The sequence below is a fragment of the Salvelinus namaycush genome, chromosome 5, assembly GCF_016432855.1.
Source record: "Salvelinus namaycush isolate Seneca chromosome 5, SaNama_1.0, whole genome shotgun sequence".
NCBI classification, from domain to species: domain Eukaryota; kingdom Metazoa; phylum Chordata; class Actinopteri; order Salmoniformes; family Salmonidae; genus Salvelinus; species Salvelinus namaycush.
The window spans coordinates 63,389,600-63,409,350 of record NC_052311.1 but is presented as its reverse complement, the minus strand read 5'-3'; the positions used below and the strand labels follow the sequence as shown (position 1 = coordinate 63,409,350).

At 44.1% G+C, this 19,751-nt stretch overlaps 4 protein-coding genes across 4 annotated transcripts; 2 read left to right on the top strand and 2 right to left on the bottom strand.

Annotated features, from left to right (window-relative positions):
- Positions 1–804: 804 nt before the first annotated feature.
- Positions 805–2,771, bottom strand: LOC120048692 (forkhead box protein J2-like). The gene is made up of 4 exons (XM_038994848.1): positions 2,495–2,771; positions 1,843–2,254; positions 1,658–1,732; positions 805–1,406 (listed from the first exon to the last, which is right to left on the bottom strand). The coding sequence occupies exons 2-4, from the start codon at positions 2,164–2,166 to the stop codon at positions 1,020–1,022; spliced, it is 786 nt and encodes a 261-aa protein (XP_038850776.1). The 5' UTR covers positions 2,167–2,254; positions 2,495–2,771; the 3' UTR covers positions 805–1,019.
- A 693-nt stretch (positions 2,772–3,464) lies between these two features.
- On the bottom strand, positions 3,465–5,463 carry LOC120047716 (isochorismatase domain-containing protein 2-like). Its single transcript, XM_038993270.1, has 6 exons — positions 5,225–5,463; positions 4,675–4,799; positions 4,343–4,555; positions 4,093–4,163; positions 3,834–3,951; positions 3,465–3,618 (listed from the first exon to the last, which is right to left on the bottom strand). Coding segments are annotated over exons 1-6 (594 nt in total). The 5' UTR covers positions 5,226–5,463; the 3' UTR covers positions 3,465–3,552.
- Positions 5,464–5,682: 219 nt separating this feature from the next.
- Positions 5,683–9,092, top strand: LOC120047715 (ubiquitin-like protein ATG12). The gene is made up of 4 exons (XM_038993269.1): positions 5,683–5,820; positions 6,716–6,852; positions 8,053–8,115; positions 8,883–9,092. Exons 1-4 carry the CDS (start codon positions 5,718–5,720, stop codon positions 8,940–8,942), a joined length of 363 nt encoding a protein of 120 aa, XP_038849197.1. The 5' UTR covers positions 5,683–5,717; the 3' UTR covers positions 8,943–9,092.
- Positions 9,093–11,933: 2,841 nt separating this feature from the next.
- Positions 11,934–16,764, top strand: LOC120047714 (germ cell-specific gene 1-like protein). Its single transcript, XM_038993268.1, has 6 exons — positions 11,934–11,976; positions 14,343–14,525; positions 14,607–14,654; positions 15,366–15,518; positions 15,774–15,885; positions 15,989–16,764. The coding sequence occupies exons 1-6, from the start codon at positions 11,934–11,936 to the stop codon at positions 16,365–16,367; spliced, it is 918 nt and encodes a 305-aa protein (XP_038849196.1). The 3' UTR covers positions 16,368–16,764.
- The last annotated feature ends 2,987 nt before the right edge of the window (positions 16,765–19,751 follow it).

Here is a 19,751-nt window from a genome sequence, read left to right as displayed (position 1 = left end):
CTAGTGAGGTCAATGTTGGCCCAGTCCAGATTGCTGGCGACCCTAAAGCTCTCCTTCAGAGTGTCTGTAGTACTGAACCAGTCTGCTGGCACCACTACAGAGACAAACAGAGAGAGAGGTGGTATAGGTTGTCAAAGAGTTAGTTACTGCATCATATTCACACAGTGCAGTGACAAGCCTACAGGCACAGTTGAATAGGTTTTTGAAGTGCTAAGGTGTTCAGGTGTTGAGTTGTTATAATCACCACTGCTGTGAGACAGTCGGTCTGCCTCAGGAGGAGGCCCGGGTGCTACAGAGGGTACAGGGTGAGGGGAGAGAGGGGGGAGGGTTGGGGTGTGCAGTGGGGTACTGTCATTGGTCAACACAAATAATGGACCCACGTCCGCTACAGAGAGAGAGAGCGAGAGAGTTAAACATTCACATACACAGATTCTCTGACAGCACAGACAGATATGTATAAAAACACTCATTTAGAAAGTGAGAGAGAACGTACATTGCGAGGTCACTCTCTCCCTGAAGCTTCTGCAGAGGGACTGGAAGGAGGTGTAGAGGTCTGGCAGGTTCAGATCAGAGAAGGAGAAACGGAGAAGGGGATCACAGGAGTGTGACGAGGCGTAGGTGGGGGCAACAGTAAGAGATGGGACAGAAAGAGAGGGAACAGAGAGAACGGGAACAGAGAGAGCGGGAACAGAAGAAGGGAGAGTTTGAGAGGAGACAGAAGAGGGGACAGTAGAGTGAGAGGTAGAAAGAGAGGGGAGAGAATGAGGGATAGAAAGAGAGGGGAGAGAGTGAGGGACAGAAAGAGAGGGGAGAGAGTGAGGGACAGAAAGAGAGGGGAGAGTAGCAGAGGCAGTAGATGGGGAGACAGTCTCATGGAGGACAGGGAGAGAGGAGACAGGGGACTGCATATAGGGTGGCCGTTGCTGTGGAACCAAGGTGATAGACAACAACAGCTTGTTATTTGGTTGTAAAACCCATGATCTTTATCAATCTACTGGATACATTTGTTGGGACTGAACTTACTCTACCTTGCATGGTGGGGGGGATAGTTGTTGACTGGGTTCCTGTGGAGATGCTAAAGGCCTATAATGGTCTGTCTGTGGAGATGCTAAAGGCCTATAATGGTCTGTCTGTGGAGATGCTAATGGCCTATAATGGTCTGTCTGTGGAGATGCTAAAGGCCTATAATGGTCTGTCTGTGGAGATGCTAAAGGCGTATAATGGTCTGTCTGTGGAGATGCTAAAGGCCTATAATGGTCTGTCTGGGGTGAATGCTGTTTCTCTGCCTGCATCACTGAGACATTGGGGACCTGGATGGACCCCTCCTCCTCTTCAGCTGGATACGGACGCTTGGTTCCTCTCAGCGGATTGGGCTCTGAGGGGCCGTCCATCATCCAATAGGAACCCTGGAAACACAAGAGGTGGAGGGTTCTCACAATTTATAAGTATTACTACAAAAGTACCAAAAAGTATGAAACTGTAATATATTCAGTATATTTTGAAATATCATACTTTCATCTATTTCTAGCCTATGTATCGTATTTCACAGAAAACAGTGGATCACTGAGTGCACTGGCCACTGATGTCTTCACGTGGCAACATTGTGGCCGTTTGAAACAGTCACTGGCCCTGTTTGAATGTTTTTAGAATGACTCACCTTCCCAGGGTCACTTTGGGGTCGAGGAACCTTCCGGAAGCATTTATTGAGGGACAGGTTATGGCGGATGGAGTTCTGGGAGGCAAAATCAGCATGAACATGTATTGCAGTAACACAATCATTTTGGATAATCGACTTTGGACAGTTTGCACATGGAGTGTTTGGAGTATTTCTGATTACTGCACCTTCCATCCCCTGCCAGATCTGCTGTAGTAGGGGAACATGTCACTGATCCACATGTAGATGTCATTCAAACTCAACTTCCTGCCGGGGGCTGCGCCTATCGCCATGGCGATGAGGGTGGCATAGCTGTGAGGGGGCTTGGCTTTGGATCCAGAGGAAGGAAAGGGGGCAGGGATGGGGGGAGGAAGATCACTTCTCTCCCTCCCTCTCTCTTTCTTTCTCTCCCCCTCTTCTCCTCCTCTCTCTCTTCCTGATCGCAGTGAGCTGATTCCCAGCTGGGGGAGCCAGTCTATGCTGGTTAGACTGGAGTCCAAGTTAGAAGACATGCTCTCTCTCTCTCTCTGTCAGGGCTCTGAGGGTTGGAATAAAAGCCTGTACACACTGCAACCCTCCAGGACCAGAAGTGCCCACCTGCTGTAGAATATAACATGTATAACAACAGTTCTATTGAACAACATTACAGTAAGACTCACCACAGTAATGCAATACTGTCATCAGCACTGCCGTTTTAGATGGTGTTGTTTACATTTCACATGTTGTGTTTCAATGGAACTATAACACTCACAATAGAGACTGACTTTGTTATGTGTCTTAGCACTTCAAGTGTTTGTTCATAGTTTTCTGTTTAGTTAGGAGTAAGAGTGGTTGACTTACCTCTCCCTCCTTGGTCAATGAAGGCCTCAAGGCCTCAAACACGTAATATTTTATGTTCTCATCAGTTGTGCAGTATACTCAGTGTCAGGTTAGTGTTATTCCTCCCTATTTCTTTATTTCTCGCTCTCATTCCCAATCGGTTGATCCTCACCGGCTCTTATCGTCTTTTCTCTTTTTGAAAGTTTCAGTGTGTGGAGAAAAAAAATGTATAGCAGACTGCTTCCTTTTTCTCTCCCTCTCTTTCTTCCCCTCCCTTTCAGTCTGCCCCTGAATGAGGTCATCCGCTCCTCCCCTTCTGTGACATCACAGATTCTGTTCCTCCGCCTCTGAAGGGTTGTCTACACCCCTTGTCTGCTTGAGGAAGTTGCCACAGTTCTAGGATTAGATTACCATACCTTCATTCTGTGGGGTGTTAAGAGTGAAAATAGAGTGAAAATACAAAAGTGACCTTATTTCAGTGTCTATAGGATCATTTATGAACTTTTAACTAGTCCTCTGTCTCATCTCTCCCCTGTGGACTGTAGAAGGTGGAGTGGAAGTGTCAGAGGAAAGCCCTAAATATGGTCAAAGACTCCAGCCTCCCAAGTCAGACTGTTCTCTCTGCTACCGTACGGCAAGCAGTACCGATGCACCATTGATTCAGTACTGGTACCCTGTGTATATAGCCAAGTTATTATTACTCATTATGTATTATTACCTTTTGTTATTATTGTTCTACTATTTGACTTTTTTTTCTCTCTCTGCATTGTTGGGAAGGGCCCTTAAGAAAACATTTCACTGTTAGTCTACACCTGTTGTTTACCAAGCAAGTGACAAATATAATGTGATTTAGAGTAGGAAATATTTAAGCCTACCAGCAGACACAGAGCAAAACTCACAACAGTAATATGATGTCATCAAAGGGCTCCTATATACGCTCCCTTCTCCATCCCCCCATTTCAAAGATGATCAACATTCAGCAGTCAGCATGGAAAACAGCAGCATGGGTTTATTTCCGTACTTGTGTTCACACAGTGTTTCAGATGCATTCACAGACAACAAGAAGGAGCTTGTCTTCTCTACAGAGAGCTGAAGAAGGCTAGCAAGGCTGTGTCAGGGGACGGCTGGACCAATAGCTTCTGGATCTATGGAAGGAAACATGATCACATGAACATTCCAGATTCATCCACTGCTGGACACTATTTACATTACATAGGCTTATACAAGAGTAACGACTTGTGTAATAACCTATGTGATTACCATGTAACAGGCTGAGTGACATTGTGTAATCACAACACTAACAGATAAGACAATAGGCAGTGTGTGTATTCTGAAAGGTGGAGGTCACATGGTACAGTACCTCTCTAAAGTTGGGGTGTTTGGTATCTTGCACTAGCTGTAGTAGGACGGCCTCTGTGGTGGTCAGGAAGGCTCCACTCTGCCTTAACCGGGACAGGGCAAACAACCGGTCTGTCTGACTGGAGATAGAAATAGAGAAGGGAAAAGAATATCCCAGCACCAGAAATGTTTAACCAGTGAAAATGTGAGCATCATATTTTGTCATTGAAGAAAAACAGTATTGTCATATTGAAGAGAAATAGTAGGGAACACATTAGTACCTTCTGGACGAGACAGCATCAGCCACGATATGGACCTCCATACCCTTCTCCAGCAGGTCAAAGGTCGTGCACTAATTAGTGGGAGAAGAACAGATAGATGAGCACTATTTACAGTAAACTCAATTAATTATGAACTTGTTCCCAAGGGTCAGTCTGAACAAGGCTCCAGATTCAGGTAGGGTAGGGAAAAACGGATCACAGATCTGAGCTTAGGGACCAATTCTAGTCATATCTGACCCTGTGGTCTCACTGCGATGCAGGCCTGTGTCTCTATCCCACAGAGGATGGCTATCTTGGGGTCTCTTAGGGCTTTGAGCTCCTTCTCCACTGGCTCTATCATCATGGTGAACTTGGTCTTGGCGTGGGCTGTCAGGTCCCCAGCCCCCAGCTCAGGCACCGTGGGACCCAGGCCTTTAGGGTACTGCTCTGTCACTATGGGGGGGATGCCCAGAACACGGGCTGCCTGGGGTGGGGGGAGACACATTTAATTTGTATTGGCTGCTATGTGGGTGGCAACAACTTTAACTTGTAATGAGCTGTTAATATGAATGTGAGTGTGAGTGTGAGTGTGTGTGTGTGTACCTGTAGCAGTCTGGCTGCGTTGCTGACGATGTTGGTGAACTGGAAGATGTTGGGTCTGAACTTCTCCTGCATGTCACACAGTAAGAGTACTGAGCCCTTTGTTGACAGTCTGCCAATCCCTGCCACTGAGAGAGCAATATGTAGTGAGAAAATGGAGAGGAGAGAATAGATTAGAAGAAGTACTACATCAAAAGGGTGCTCAATGGATCAGATTCAGAGGACTGTGACAGAAAACATTTGTGACAGCAAAATCCTGTTCTCAACTCTCAACATGTGTTTATTCAACTCAAGATACAGACGAGACAACAAGAGTATTCAATGCATGTAATTATTTCAATGTCATGCTGTATTTGTATGTATACAGTGGGCATGCTCATAGGGGATTCGTATGATGTCAACCTTGTACACATAGATATTGCAGATTTTGATATTTCACTGTAATGTTTTCAATGCATGTCAACTTTAGGGGAATGCATGTCCAGGAATGCCTATCAAAAGAAAGCAAATAAGCATTAAATTGGTAAAGAAAAGGGAAAAGGATCAAACGTACTGTTGATAGTGGGGGTTTGATGTGTGGAATGGTTGCACTTGAAGGTCCAACTTTCTACAGCTACCGGACAGTTGACGCCCCCTCCTTATTAGCAAAAGCTAGGAACATTTTAGATTTATGACAGAGTAAACGGGGTTACAGATACACTACACAACCAACATTCAGCATGTGAAATAAAGGACCCGAGACTGTCATAAAATTAGACATTGATTGCTAGATCAAGCTGTAAAATATATTGGCTAAACAAAGACAGCGTCAATTGCATGCACAGCACACCTCAATAATTCACGAATAGATGGAAAAACCACGAGATCAACTTTCTACTACGACCACTGTTCACAAATTACACTAAAACGCCCCAACATCCAATACACCAATCGAATGAGATGCATTGAGCATTGACATTGGTTTCGGCAAATAGCATGCAGCGTTTTCCCCATAACGAGTGCACGTCAGAATCTAGTGCACACACTCATGATAAGGACTGCTGAGGATGTCTGACAACGCAGAGTCCCCTACAGAAACGCAAAAAGATGAGCCTCCAACCCCACAACAGCCTACGGAAGACTCGGGGACGGCAGACGAGAAGAAAAAAAGTAAATTATGAGCGATTGTTTGACTCACAGTTAAATTTATAGTAAGATATCGTGCTTTCTGTTTACAAGCAAACGTGACCCGGAAGAGGTCGATTGACCGTTGTCTCAGTCAATATAATTGAAACAATTTTGTAAACAGCAAATCGATAGTCAGGGATGTTCATACCTTTTACGTAGGGCGGGCGCTGGCTGAATGGTTAACGTTTAGCTTGCATTTCAAACTATGTTTACCTCATACTTTAACACATTATATATATATTTTTTTTAAGGCTGAGATATTTTTGTATTTCTTACTGCATCAAACATTGAACATGCCAAAATCAATGTTCAGACGTTACGGTCTGTGTCATGGCTATAATGACTTCACAGTCCAAGATCTACCTATTTTTTTTCCAGCTGACTATAACAAAGCTGGAAACCTATGATAGTTTAGGTTGCAAAATTAGGTTATGTAGCTAATACATCGATCACTAGTCGCTTTAATAATGCCACTTTAATAATGTTTACATATCTTGCCTCACTCATCTCATATGTATATACTGTATTTTATACCATCTATTGCATCTTGCCTATGCCGCTCTGTCATTGCCCATCCATATATTTATATGTATATATTCTTATTCCATTCCTTTACTTAGATTTGTGTCTATTAGGTCATTCTTGTGGAATTGTTAGATTACATGTTAGATATTGCTGCACGGTCAGAAACTAGACACACAAGCATTTCGCTACACTCGCAATAACATCTGCTAATCATGTGTATGTGACCAATAAAATTTGATTTGATAACGCAGATCAGAGCATTAACTTTAATCTAGCAGGCTATTGTTATGCTTTGCAAAATATACATGTATTCTGTCTCCCTCTCACTCTCCCTTCCTACTTCTCTCCAAAGTTGATGTGTTGTTGAAGGCAGTAGGAGACACCCCCATCATGAAGACAAAGAAATGGTCAGTAGAGAAAGGGAGGACAGTGCAATCACTCTCTCAGTTCATCTCTCGGTTCCTCAAGATGGAGGCCAATGAACAGCTGGTGAGTTATTGTGTGTGTGCTTCTCAATAGTTGTCTCTTGTCTCCTTCCCTTCAGCTAGAGGAAGTGGACAGGTGATACCTCTGGTCTATGCACCAAATGAGGTAAAGATATATTTAGAACTAACCTAAGATGGTTCATCTGTGTCGTTTTACAGTGGGAGCAAATAAAGCCGAGCACGATCCTATAGAGTATCACAGTATGAGTTATTATACCCATAAAACCTAGCGGTCAAACAGGGAAATGGTTCCAATCGTTTTTCCACCATTCATTTCTCATAGGGGATTTTAGAAACTCTTCAAATAAAGGCTGTGTTTTGTGTAGGCTTACTCTGGTGTGACATTTTGATAACCGTGTTAACTTCTCTCAGACAAGGTGACTTTTATCAATATATTTGCCTGTATTTTCCCCCAACCAATGAAATGCTAATTATCTGCTAATGTGGCTATTATAAAGAACTACAAATACTGAATTGAGGCAAAAGTTAATCCAGAGATTCTTACCATCTAATGTTAGCTAAATGTTGTAATTAATAAATTGGCAACATTTCTTAAAATGTACCTGTTAGCAAAGGTGCCAGCTAGAGATGACATGCAGGAGCGTGCAGGGATTTGTAGTCTTGCAGGGTGCCTACTTTGATGCTAATTAGCATATTCAAATCTGAGAATAAATAGAGGTGAATATATTGATAAAAGTAACCTTGTCTGAGAGATATTGACATGGTTATCAAAGCGTCATGCCAGGGTAAGCCGATATGAAACGCAGCCCTTCATTTAAGTGTTTCTAAAATCCCCTATGAGAAATGAATGGTGGAAAACCGATTGGAACCATTTCCCTGTTTGACCGTTCTTAACGGATGCTTCAGCTTTATAGCCCCTGTGACATGTCTGGACTACCCCTTCTGTCTGTGACTGAGGTATGAACTGGAGAAAGCATCCTGGCCCCTTGATATGCACCCACTGTGGCCTTTCATCTGGGACTATAGTGCGTCAGCTTGTTCAATGATTCTAAACACCCATTTCTCACTCTCTCTCTCTCTCTCACACACACACACACACACACACACACACACACACACACACACACACACACACACACACACACACACACACACACACACACACACACACACACACACACAATGGGCTTTATTGGCAAGTGAAATGGATAATAAACAATAAAAAAAATCTCTCTCCACACAGTTCATTTACGTCAACCAGTCATTCTCTCCCTCGCCTGATCAGGAAGTAGGAGTCCTGTTTGAAGTGAGTACTTTTCATTTTAAATCATTTCTGGAGGCCTTGGGAAATGCAGTTTTTCTGTTATTTATTTGTCCTGTGGTAAGTTAGTTGACCACCGGAGGGAGGTCTAAGTGAGCAGTTCCCTGTGAGATGGAGCTGTTCTTATCTTCACAGTGACTGCTGTTCCCTGGGGCCTGTACACTACTGTATGTGTTATGTCAATACAGGCCTGGAGTATTCACCAAGGATGTATATAAACCCTGGATTGCTGATGCTATGTATTAGCCATTGAGAGGCTAGTAACAAGGAAAATGTTTTTATTTTATTTTTATGTTTAGCTCATAATATCATTTTAGAAGTATGCATTCAGGTGTCTGTAATAGCATAAACATGACTGTGTGAGAAAAGATGTGAGGGGATTCTGAGAATTTGGTTACAAAATATCCTCTAGCCCAAGGCTACCCCTTCAGTGTTTACAGATCAGAAGGAACTGTATAGATGTTTGGCAGAAGCTCCACTATGCTCATTGCAAGCCTGCATGATGGAGCCAGCATCACATATGACTTACTATCTAATACTCTTCAGACCTGTTAACACTGGGGTAAAGGCTGAAGGTTTATCAGGCGCAGTTCTCCTGGTCTAAGGGTCAGGGTGGTAGTGTCCACTTGACCCCCTCTTGACCCATGGCCTTGACCGTCCCTATTAAATACCCGCTAAATACTTCAGCTGATGTTCTGTGCTCCCTTTCCTATTCTTCTAAAAGAGTAACTCTTACCCTCTCTGTTTTTCAGTGTTTTGGCAGCGATGGGAAGCTTGTTCTACATTATTGTAAATCTCAAGCCTGGGGATAACAGTTTTTAGCCCTTTTCAGTTCAAACGCATAGACACACTATTGTTTATACTCCTTCCTTGCCTAAACCAATGTTGTCATTGCTAATTTCTTGTTTGTTTTGCTGTACATAACCCAATGTAAATAAATTGTGGCTATATAAAGTAAACCCACTCTGTCCCCTGTGTTGTCTCCAGACAATTATAGACATTCATAGGAAAATGTCAGGATTTGGCTTTGCACAGGGGGCATAACCTGTCCGGCTAGGATACTTACACTAAATATATCCCCACACAGATTGAGATGAGTGCAACAATTCAAACACAAACACTGTAATGACATGACATGGGATGGTGCCAAGAGTGGGTGAAAGTTGAGTTGGGGTTAGTCAAGAAAGGTAGAGGGGGTACTAGGGAGGGAGGGAGACTGATATGGGAGAAAGTACAGTAACAGATGGATTTAGAGGGATTACATGGATTCGGGATGGGTCTGTGACACAAATTCCCAAGAAAGACAGAAAAAGGAGGAGTGTGGCGGGGGACTCACACTCGTCCTGGAGCATGAGAGAGAGTGGGAAAGGAGGATAAAGAGAGAGAGGAGCATCCGGCTGGAGAGGTAAGGGTCACAACTGCTCATTCTGACAAAGGGGTATTAGAGAGAGGAGTAGTGCAGAGTACTTGGGTTAAACCAGGGATGACAAAAATACCAAAAAATGTGTGCAAAGTTATTGCTTGGTCAACATAAATGTCTCAGCATATCGGAGAGGAGTGAGGAAAAATACGAAGAGGATAGGAAGGAAAGATTGTGATGGAGGAAAATAAATGTCAGCAAAAGACGGCAGTAGAAAGATTGCATTGTAGTGATGGATGTTGTCTCGAGAAAAATAGACTTCTGTTTCTTCTGTAGTGAGGCAACGATGCAGTTTCGATTTGGTGCCAAATTTCAGGCTAAGAATTAGTTCCTAGAACTGAATAAGCTGTTAAGAGTTTGGCATGGAGAAAAGAATGATGTACTTCCTCATGTGCTCTGTATGGTTGTTTATATATCTTGCAGTCCTTCCTTTAAAAAATACAAAAATTGCAACTGAAATGACAAAGAGAATATTGCTGTTGGTAACTGAGGATTATAGGGAAAATCACATTTTATTGGTCGCATACACATTTTTCGCAGATGTTATTATGGGTGTAGTGAAATGCAGGTATAATGAAATGGCACTGGGTTTTTAACATACAGTAGGTCATTTTGTGTTTAGCATTTGTTATTGTTGATTCATTGCCCATTTGTTATGCCAATGGATTTCAGTTTATTGACTGCTACAGAATGTGTTGGATATTAAACTTGAATATAATGGCCTATGTAAACAATAGCTGCAAATCTGAAACGTTTTTCACCGGACATAGCCACGGGAAGTAGTTTGGGGGTGCGGGTTTTTGCCCACGTTACAGGCGGCTGTATCAGTCCGCTAATACAGAACTAGTAAAGCTAGTAGTATTTTATTAAACTTTTTTTTTTTTTTCAGATTTTTCAGGGGGTCCTGCAGCACCCTCAGCACCCATACTTCCCACTGAGACTGACTTGAAGATTCTAGTGATATTACAGTGATCGGCAGTCATACTAACTGGTTAATCTGTCCTGTGTTAACATTGCAGGGATCGCGAACAGTGTGAGAGAGAGACCAGGAGAGAAAGCCAGAGTGGGTTTCACACTCTAACACACCTAACACAAACAGATTAGAGCAGATTAATGTGGATTACCAGAAAAAATTATTTAGATCAGAGGCTTAACTAATGATTTCATCAAAAAAAGTAATCTGTACATTTTATTCCTTCCATCTTTTTCCTCTACTTTAAGTCGTGAGGAGGATGCCGTGAGAGGTAGAGGCAGGCCAGAACCTCTTAATCAGGAAGTAGAAAGTTAATAACGGGGTGCAGGTCACAGAACGGTATGGATTACTAATACCTCCAGAACCATATGCAAACACACAGTGAACTCTTGGACCTGTACGACCCGTCACCCTGAGCATTACTATGAGTAAGATATACTGTATCTGCCCTAAGATGTGATCATACGGAAAACACTTGTACACCGAAGCAAAATGTATTCCAATAATATCTCTACATTTGATGATACGTTTTACGGCTGGATCTGATAGTACTGTATCAAGTCTGTATGATCAAAACTCACTGTAGGACTAGAGTGAAAAGTTAGGCGACAGAGATCTAGATAGCATATCCGATAGCTCTCTAAGGTTTATGATGAAAGGCGGCTAGGGGCTAGTGATCTATTGACTCCCATTACTGTTGAATGGTTAGAGTGAAGAGCCCTAGGGATCTATAACAGCAGAAACCTTCAGTCCTGGTTGGACAGACATGTCCTCCTCCCATCCCTTTCTTTTCTCCTGGTGTGACCCCTCTCCTTTGTTCATTTTCCATTCTGTCCACCTCTTATTTTCCATCCCTCTTTTAACTTGACAGAATCTTATGGGACTCTCTCTCTTTCCCCTTCTCTCTCTATTCTTGCTTTCCCTTTGTCCCCATTTTCTCATCTGTTCTCTACATTGTTTTTATCTTCTCTTGTTTTTTGACACTGTTCTTTCTTTTTGAAACTCTCTTTCACTGATTTCAATCTATCACCAGAACTGTCATCATCTTCTTCATCATCCTCTACATCACCAACAACAACTTCATCCTCACATACTGCTGTTGATACTTATATCCCATCTTCCTCCCTTTGTCCATCTGTCTTTCATCATCCTCTTCTTCTCCTTCCCCTGCCCTGAGTCTCTACACACTTCCTCTCCTCCCACCCTATCCCTCCTTCTTGACCTTCTCTTACCCTCTCCCCTCCTCCCTGTGTGGCCATGTTGGAGAACATGTCTCGTCGGTCCCGCTCCCTGCTGTCCCTGACCCTGACCACTCTGGCTCTGGCCCTGTCCATCCTGGCTCTCTGCACCTCCTACTGGTGTGAAGGGACTCACAAGGTGGTCAAGCCTCTCTGCCTGTCTCCAGTCAAGATGAGGAACTGTGGGCAGAACAACAGTGAACCCTACACCACAGGTATGCCACGCACGTAACTGTCACCTGTGTAATTGTGATGTCATTTCCTGTGGCACTCTCAACACACCCAGTGTCACCCTAACTTATTGACCCACCCCTCACTGTGATCATATGTATATCCTGTTACTGTCTTCACTAGTCAGCCCTACGGATCCTACCAGCCCTAAGCTATTATCTAAACGTTTGGATGTACAAGGGAGTCTGAACTGCATTCATTAGGTTCAAGTACCCATCTAAGTGTTAGACAAATAGAAGGACAGTGTTTCACATAAGAATTACACAACTGTAACACCATGGTGACATCTGCCAGCCATTTATGACATACTGTCTTCTGACTGTGTGTGTGTGTGAGAGAGAAAGTGTCTTCTGATGTGTGCATGCTTGTGTGTGTGTGTTGGGTGATAGTCTGCCTTGCTCTTCATGCCCACTTGGGTTGAAACCCCATCACAACCCTCATCCAAGTGCTCCCAAATGGCCAAAAGATGCCAGTCTGATTTAGTTTTTTACTCCAAATCAACTGTTTTCAAAGAAGTTGTCAGTGGATCATCCCAGCAGTACGTTCTGGCCCACTTATGTGGCCTCTTCTCCCAAGGTTTATGATACTGTACATATTTCATCTAACCTTTCAAACCTGCCTCCACATCCCTCATTGAAAACAACTTTTCTCTGAGCTGTAATCGGCTGGGTGTGAGGAATGCAGATGAATCCTGGGGTTTTGTCCTGTCCTCTCTGCTCCCTGGTCTGTATTGTGCATAATCCAGTGAGATTGAGATGAACACTTTATAACTCCATACATTAATCCAGTTAGAGAGCTGCAGTGTTCAGTACGTACTGTGGCACCGCTAACCACAGCAGGAGGCTCACCTGATACACACGCTAACCACAGCAGGAGGCTCACCTGACACACGCTAACCACAGCAGGAGGCTCACCTGATACACACGCTAACCACAGCAGGAGGTTCACCTGACACACACGATAACCACAGCAGGAGTCTCACCTGACATACACATTAACCACAGCAGGAGGCTCACCTGATACACACGCTAACCACAGCAGGAGGTTCACCTGATACACACACTAACCACAGCAGGAGGCTCACCTGATACACACACTAACCACAGCAGGAGGCTCACCTGACATACACATGCTAACCACAGCAGGAGGCTCACCTGATACACACACTAACCACAGCAGGAGGCTCACCTGATACACACGCTAACCACAGCAGGAGGCTCACCTGACATACACATTAACCACAGCAGGAGGCTCACCTGATACACACACTAACCACAGCAGGAGGCTCACCTGATACACACACTAACCACAGCAGGAGGCTCACCTGATACACACACTAACCACAGCAGGAGGCTCACCTGACATACACATTAACCACAGCAGGAGGCTCACCTGACACACATGCTAACCACAGCAGGAGGCTCACCTGATACACACGATAACCACAGCAGGAGGCTCACCTGATACACATGCTAACCACAGCAGGAGGCTCACCTGATACACATGCTAACCACAGCAGGAGGCTCACCTGACACACACGCTAACCACAGCAGGAGGCTCACCTGATACACACGCTAACCACAGCAGGAGGCTCACCTGACACACACGCTAACCACAGCAGGAGGCTCACCTGATACACACGCTAACCACAGCAGGAGGCTCACCTGATTGATACACACGATAACCACAGCAGGAGGCTCACCTGATACACACACTAACCACAGCAGGAGGCTCACCTGATACACACACTAACCACAGCAGGAGGCTCACCTGACACACACGCTAACCACAGCAGGAGGCTCACCTGACACACACGTTAACCACAGCAGGAGGCTCACCTGATACACACGCTAACCACAGCAGGAGGTTCACCTGATACACACACTAACCACAGCAGGAGGCTCACCTGATACACACACTAACCACAGCAGGAGGCTCACCTGATACACCCGCTAACCACAGCAGGAGGTTCACCTGACACGCACGCTAACCACAGCAGGAGGTTCACCTGATACACACGCTAACCACAGCAGGAGGCTCACCTGACACACACGCTAACCACAGCAGGAGGCTCACCTGACACACACACTAACCACAGCAGGAGGCTCACCTGACACACACACTAACCACAGCAGGAGGCTCACCTGACACACACGCTAACCACAGCAGGAGGCTGTGAAGGATAAGGATAAGGGTTTTATCCTTTTTAAAGAATTTAGGGTTTTACTCAGAATGTTCAGCTATGTGTTGTGTGGAACAAATATTGCACAGGAAGTTAAGAGAGGTGAACAGAAAGATACAGTTCCACTGTCATCAGATGGATACCAAGATAATATTCTACTCTCCCCAGAGAGCCCAACTCAGAACCCATACAACAGAACCCTGTCCCCCCAGAGGAGAGATGAACTGGCTAAGATCCGCCAGAGACAGCTGGACAATGCTGTCCACTACATCTGGGAGACAGGAGAGGACAAGTACACCTTCAGATACTTCCACACTGGCTTCTGGGAGAGCTGTGAGAAACACGTTGATGGTGAGAAAGGCTACAAGCACACTTTACTTTTCTCTCTCACAAAAAGTTGAAAACCGCTAATATTGTTCTAAATCTTTCCAGGTGAGAAGTGTCGCAGCTTTATTGAGCTGACTCCTGGTGAAACACAAGGTGTGTTCTCTCTCTCTCTCTCTCTCTCTCTCTCTCTCTCTCTCTCTCTCTCTCTCTCTCTCTCTGTCTCTCTCTCTGTCTCTCTCTCTCTCTCTCTCTCTCTCTCTCTCTCTCTCTCTCTCTCTCTCTCTCTCTCTCTCTCTCTGTCTCTCTCTCTCTATCTATCTATCTATCTATCTATCTATCTATCTATCTATCTATCTATCTATCTATCTATCTATCTATCTATCTATCTATCTATCTATCTATCTATCTCTCTCTCTCTCTCTCTCTCTCTCTCTCTCTCTCTCTCTCTCTTTCTCTCTTTCTCTCTCTCTCTCTCTCTCTGTCTCTCTATCTCTCTCTTTCTCTCACTCTCACTCTCACTCTCACTCTCTCTCTCACTCTCTCGCTTCCTCTTTGCCTGTGGTGTCTAGTTTTGCATTATGTTATTTTGAGGATGGGCCTCCCATTGATACAGTGTGTGTGTGTTTGGTTTTATTATCCTTGTGGGGACCAGAAGTGGGGAAGTTCGGACATGTGGGGACAAGGAAAAAGGCTATTTTAGGCTCAGGGGTTAGGTTTAGGGTTACACTTAGGGTTAGGAGGTTGAGGTTAAGGGTTAGGGTTTAGGGAAAATAGGATTTTGAATGGGAATCAATTGCTTGGTCCCCACAAGGATAGTAAAACAGACGTGTGTGTGTGTGTGTCTGTGTGTGTGTGTGTCTCCAGGTGTGTTATGGCTATCGGTGATATCTGAGTTCACTTACATCGGTCTATTGGGAATGGGCTTTCTGTTGATGTGGCTGGAGTTGTTGTGTTCCCATAAGGAGATACACGCTCTCAAAATCAACGCCTATGCTGCCATCTGCACCGTACTGTCAGGTAATACCTCTACTCCCTCCCTCCCTCCCTCCCTCCCTCCCTCCCTCCCTCCCTCCCTCCCTCCCTCCCTCCCTCCCTCCCTCCCTCCCTCCCTCACCTGTCTTTACTGCATGAAGCACTTATCTTGTTCATATCCTTCTTTACACCTCCAGACTTCTCCTCTTTATCTCTGTCTGCCTCCCATCCTCTAGACAAGATGTTCAGTTAATGAATCAATGAAACAGTAAATCAATGCTTTTCTCTCCCCCCCTCCAGGTCTGATGGGGATGGTGGCCCACATGATGTACACCACAGTGTTCCAGATGACTGTCATCGTTGGCCCTAAAGACTGGAGGCCTCAGACCTGGGACTACGGCTGGTCATTCGCGTGGGGATTCATTCACACTCTTAGTAGTGAATAGTAGGGACCCTTCTTTCATAGCCCTCTCTCTCTAATGACCCCTCCCCCTCTCTCTGTGGCCTCTCCTCAGCCTGGCGTGGATCTCCTTCAGCTGTTGTATGGGAGCTGCAGTCTTCACCCTCAACTCTTACACCAAGACCATCATCGAGCTGCGCCACAAACAGAGGCTCCGATTGGAGGAGGCCCGCGCCGCCAGCCACGCCCCTCCCTACGATGAGGTGGTCCCCGGGAGCGGGCTCTACTCTGTCAGCGGCCTATTGCAGTGCCCAGACGGGATGATTGACGTGGCGTGGGCGCCTGACGGGACCGTGATGGGGGTGGGGAACGGGGATGTACCAACTCTAGTGTTGCTAGGAGGGTGTGGGCCAGAGGGCTGTGAGGACTGTGAGAGAGAGATGGATGAGATGGAGGAGGCCATGGAGAGGGAAAGAGCTGATTCGCCCTGTTAATAAGTGATGGGTGGGGCTAAAGAGAACAGAGGAGGACTATGGGTAATGTAGTCACGTTACAGGTACAGTATATGCACCTTGAGCTCTCAAGTTGGAAAGACTGAGACAGAGAAAGAGTGAGACAGAGAAAGAGTGAGACAGAGAAAGACTGAGACAGAGAAATAGTGAGACAGAGAAAGAGTGAGACAGAGAAAGACTGAGACAGAGAAAGACTGAGACAGAGAAAGAGTGAGACATAACTTGATGGACATGGGACACGGGAACTGTGTTGGCTGTAAGAGCTACAGTATCCCCTCTTTGACATTGAACAGAGATCACCTTGACATACATGGTTCGGGCTAACGCTCCTCACATTGTCATTCATTAATACAATAGTGCCTAATGGTAAGGGATTGTTATACAGTATTGCTATACAGTATACAGTATATATGTAAATGTATCCATGTTAGAAATAGTTTTACCATAAGAATCCAATACTTTCTGAACTTTGTAAAACCTGCTTTTCACTTCGTCTGAATGTGTCGCATTCTGAATCTGTAAAATAAACAATAATCTCTGTGTCAATCTGAAGTGGAACTGATGTTATTCATGCATCTCAGCCCTCCTTCCTCCACCTCTCCTATAGGAGACATCGACCATATCTGCATTTCTCTATCTGTCTGTGGTAGCTCTACTGTAGATCTCTCTATCTGTCTGTGGTAGCTCTACTGTAGATCTCTCTATCTGTCTGTGGTATCTCTACTGTAGATCTCTCTATCTGTCTGTGGTATCTCTACTGTAGATCTCTCTATCTGTCTGTGGTATCTCTACTGTAGATCTCTCTATCTGTCTGTGGTATCTCTACTGTAGATCTCTCTATCTGTCTGTGGTATCTCTACTGTAGATCTCTCTGTATTTCTCTATCTGTCTGTGGTAGCTCTACTGTAGATCTCTCTATCTGTCTGTGGTAGCTCTACTGTAGATCTCTCTATCTGTCTGTGGTATCTCTACTGTAGATCTCTCTATCTGTCTGTGGTATCTCTACTGTAGATCTCTCTATCTGTCTGTGGTATCTCTACTGTAGATCTCTCTATCTGTCTGTGGTATCTCTACTGTAGATCTCTGTATTTCTCTATCTGTCTGTGGTATCTCTACTGTAGATCTCTCTATCTGTCTGTGGTATCTCTACTGTAGATCTCTCTATCTGTCTGTGGTATCTCTACTGTAGATCTCTCTATCTGTCTGTGGTATCTCTACTGTAGATCTCTCTATCTGTCTGTGGTATCTCTACTGTAGATCTCTCTATCTGTCTGTGGTATCTCTACTGTAGATCTCTATCTGTCTGTGGTATCTCTACTGTAGATATCTCTGTATTTCTCTATCTCTCTGTGGTATCTCTACTGTAGATCTCTCTGTATTTCTCTATCTCTCTATGGGTAGCTATGCTGTAGATATCTCTATATTTCTCTATCTGTCTGTGGTACCTCTACTGTAGATATCTCTGTATTTCTCTGTCTGTCTGTGCTACCTCTACTGTATATATCTCTGTATTTCTCTGTCTGTGGTACCTCTACTGTAGATATCTCTGTATTTCTCTATCTGTCTGTGGTCCCTCTACTGTAGATATCTCTGTATTTCTCTATCTGTCTGTGGTAGCTCTACTGTAGACCTCTCTGTATTTCTCTGTCTGTGGTAGCTCTACTGTAGATATCTCTGTATTTCTCTATCTGTCTGTGGTAGCTCTACTGTAGACCTCTCTGTATTTCTCTGTCTGTGGTACCTCTACGGTAGATCTCTCTGTATTTCTCTATCTCTCTATGGGTAGCTATGCTGTAGATCTCTCTGTATTTCTCTATATGTCTGCGGTATCTCTACTGTAGATCTCTCTGTATTTCTCTGTCCGTGGTACCTCTACTGCAGATATCTCTATATTTCTCTGTCTGTGGTAGCTCTACTGTAGATATCTCTGTATTTCTCTGTCTGTGGTAGCTCTACTGTAGATCTCTCTGTATTTCTCTGTCTGTGGTACCTCTACGGTAGATCTCTCTGTATTTCTCTATCTCTCTATGGGTAGCTATGCTGTAGATCTCTCTGTATTTCTCTGTCTGTGGTATCTCTACTGTAGATCTCTCTGTATTTCTCTATCTCTCTATGGGTAGCTATGCTGTAGATCTCTCTGTATTTCTCTATCTGTCTGTGGTATCGCTACTGTAGATCTCTCTGTATTTCTCTATCTCTGTGGTACCTCTACTGTAGATCTCTCTGTATTTCTCTATCTGTCTGTGGTAGCTCTAATGTATATATCTCTGTATTTTTCTATCTCTCTGTGGTACCTCCACTGTAGATCTCTCTGTATTTCTCTATCTGTCTGTGGTATCTCTACTGTAGATCTCTCTGTATATCTCTGTCCGTTGTACCTCTACTGCAGATATCTCTATATTTCTCTATCTGTCTGTGGTACCTCTACTGTAGATATCTCTGTATTTCTCTGTCTGTCTGTGCTACCTCTACTAATAGAGAGATAGAGATGGAAAGATTACAGAGAGTTTGCTTCTGTCTGCTTTCCGATGTTGGACAGCAGATTATGTCAGTAATCCCGAGTTGGACAGAGAGAAGGAGGGAACGACTGAGGAGGGAAGGGAGGAGTAAGGAGGGAGGGGGAGGAGGATGTGGGGAACAAGAAATAGCCTTGGAAATAAATATAGGAACACGGACACAATTGTGCACGCACAGGCATGCATAATACATTATAATACGCACACATCACGTATTTTCATGGTGTCAGAAAATCCATGTGTAAATATGATCAAAAACATAAGACCCTTGTCCTTTATTTGTGAATCACATATTATAATACATGAAGTCACTGTTTGGACAATAGGAACCATATAGAAACCTTACTATTCTTACTGAAAACTGTCACGGACTAATTTGTGGGACATCAAGGACACACACACACACATGCACACACAAACTGATTTGCAATACACAGAATTTATGAGAAAAGCTTTAATCCACCATATGCAGCGTATAACTCTTTGATTAAAACAATAAGACAGTTGCAGGATCAAATCTAAAAGCCACCATCACAACCATGCAAATTCCTAATGGAGAAAAGGTTTGTTGTTCTACAGATTTTCAATTTCTTTTCCCAAATACCTGTGTCCGAAACTGTTATCATTTATCACATTTGCACACTTCAAGTTTCCTTCCACAGAAACACCATTTAGAGCTTCTTAGAATAATGAAATGTATAGAATGAACAATGGTTACCAAATGATCAAGTCCATGAGTATTCAGGACACTGCAAAACACTAGACCACCATTACTTTTACACGATCATCTCACAGTACCAAAAAGCTATTGTAGCTTCAATCTGACAGGAAAACAGCATTTAGCAGGGAT

What these genes read in the sequence shown, in the direction of transcription:
- LOC120047716 (XM_038993270.1), bottom strand. An exon ending in AGACACAGGCCTGCATCGCA is followed by an intron (nt 4,164 to 4,342) that starts GTGAGACCACAG and finishes CCCACTAATTAG; the next exon opens with TGCACGACCTTTGACCTGCT. An exon ending in AACACCCCAACTTTAGAGAG is followed by an intron (nt 3,619 to 3,833) that starts GTACTGTACCAT and finishes TTCCTTCCATAG; the next exon opens with ATCCAGAAGCTATTGGTCCA.
- LOC120048692 (XM_038994848.1), bottom strand. Translation starts at nt 2,166, where the DNA reads ATGTCTTCTAACTTGGACTCCAGTCTAACCAGCATAGACTGGCTCCCC. An exon ending in GATCTGGCAGGGGATGGAAG is followed by an intron (nt 1,733 to 1,842) that starts GTGCAGTAATCA and finishes TTTGCCTCCCAG; the next exon opens with AACTCCATCCGCCATAACCT. An exon ending in CCCAAAGTGACCCTGGGAAG is followed by an intron (nt 1,407 to 1,657) that starts GTGAGTCATTCT and finishes TTGTGTTTCCAG; the next exon opens with GGTTCCTATTGGATGATGGA.
- LOC120047714 (XM_038993268.1), top strand. Translation starts at nt 11,934, where the DNA reads ATGAGGAACTGTGGGCAGAACAACAGTGAACCCTACACCACAG. An exon ending in CAGTGAACCCTACACCACAG is followed by an intron (nt 11,977 to 14,342) that starts GTATGCCACGCA and finishes TACTCTCCCCAG; the next exon opens with AGAGCCCAACTCAGAACCCA. An exon ending in CTGTGAGAAACACGTTGATG is followed by an intron (nt 14,526 to 14,606) that starts GTGAGAAAGGCT and finishes AAATCTTTCCAG; the next exon opens with GTGAGAAGTGTCGCAGCTTT.
- LOC120047715 (XM_038993269.1), top strand. Translation starts at nt 5,718, where the DNA reads ATGTCTGACAACGCAGAGTCCCCTACAGAAACGCAAAAAGATGAGCCT. An exon ending in TGGAGGCCAATGAACAGCTG is followed by an intron (nt 6,853 to 8,052) that starts GTGAGTTATTGT and finishes CTCTCCACACAG; the next exon opens with TTCATTTACGTCAACCAGTC. An exon ending in AAGTAGGAGTCCTGTTTGAA is followed by an intron (nt 8,116 to 8,882) that starts GTGAGTACTTTT and finishes TCTGTTTTTCAG; the next exon opens with TGTTTTGGCAGCGATGGGAA.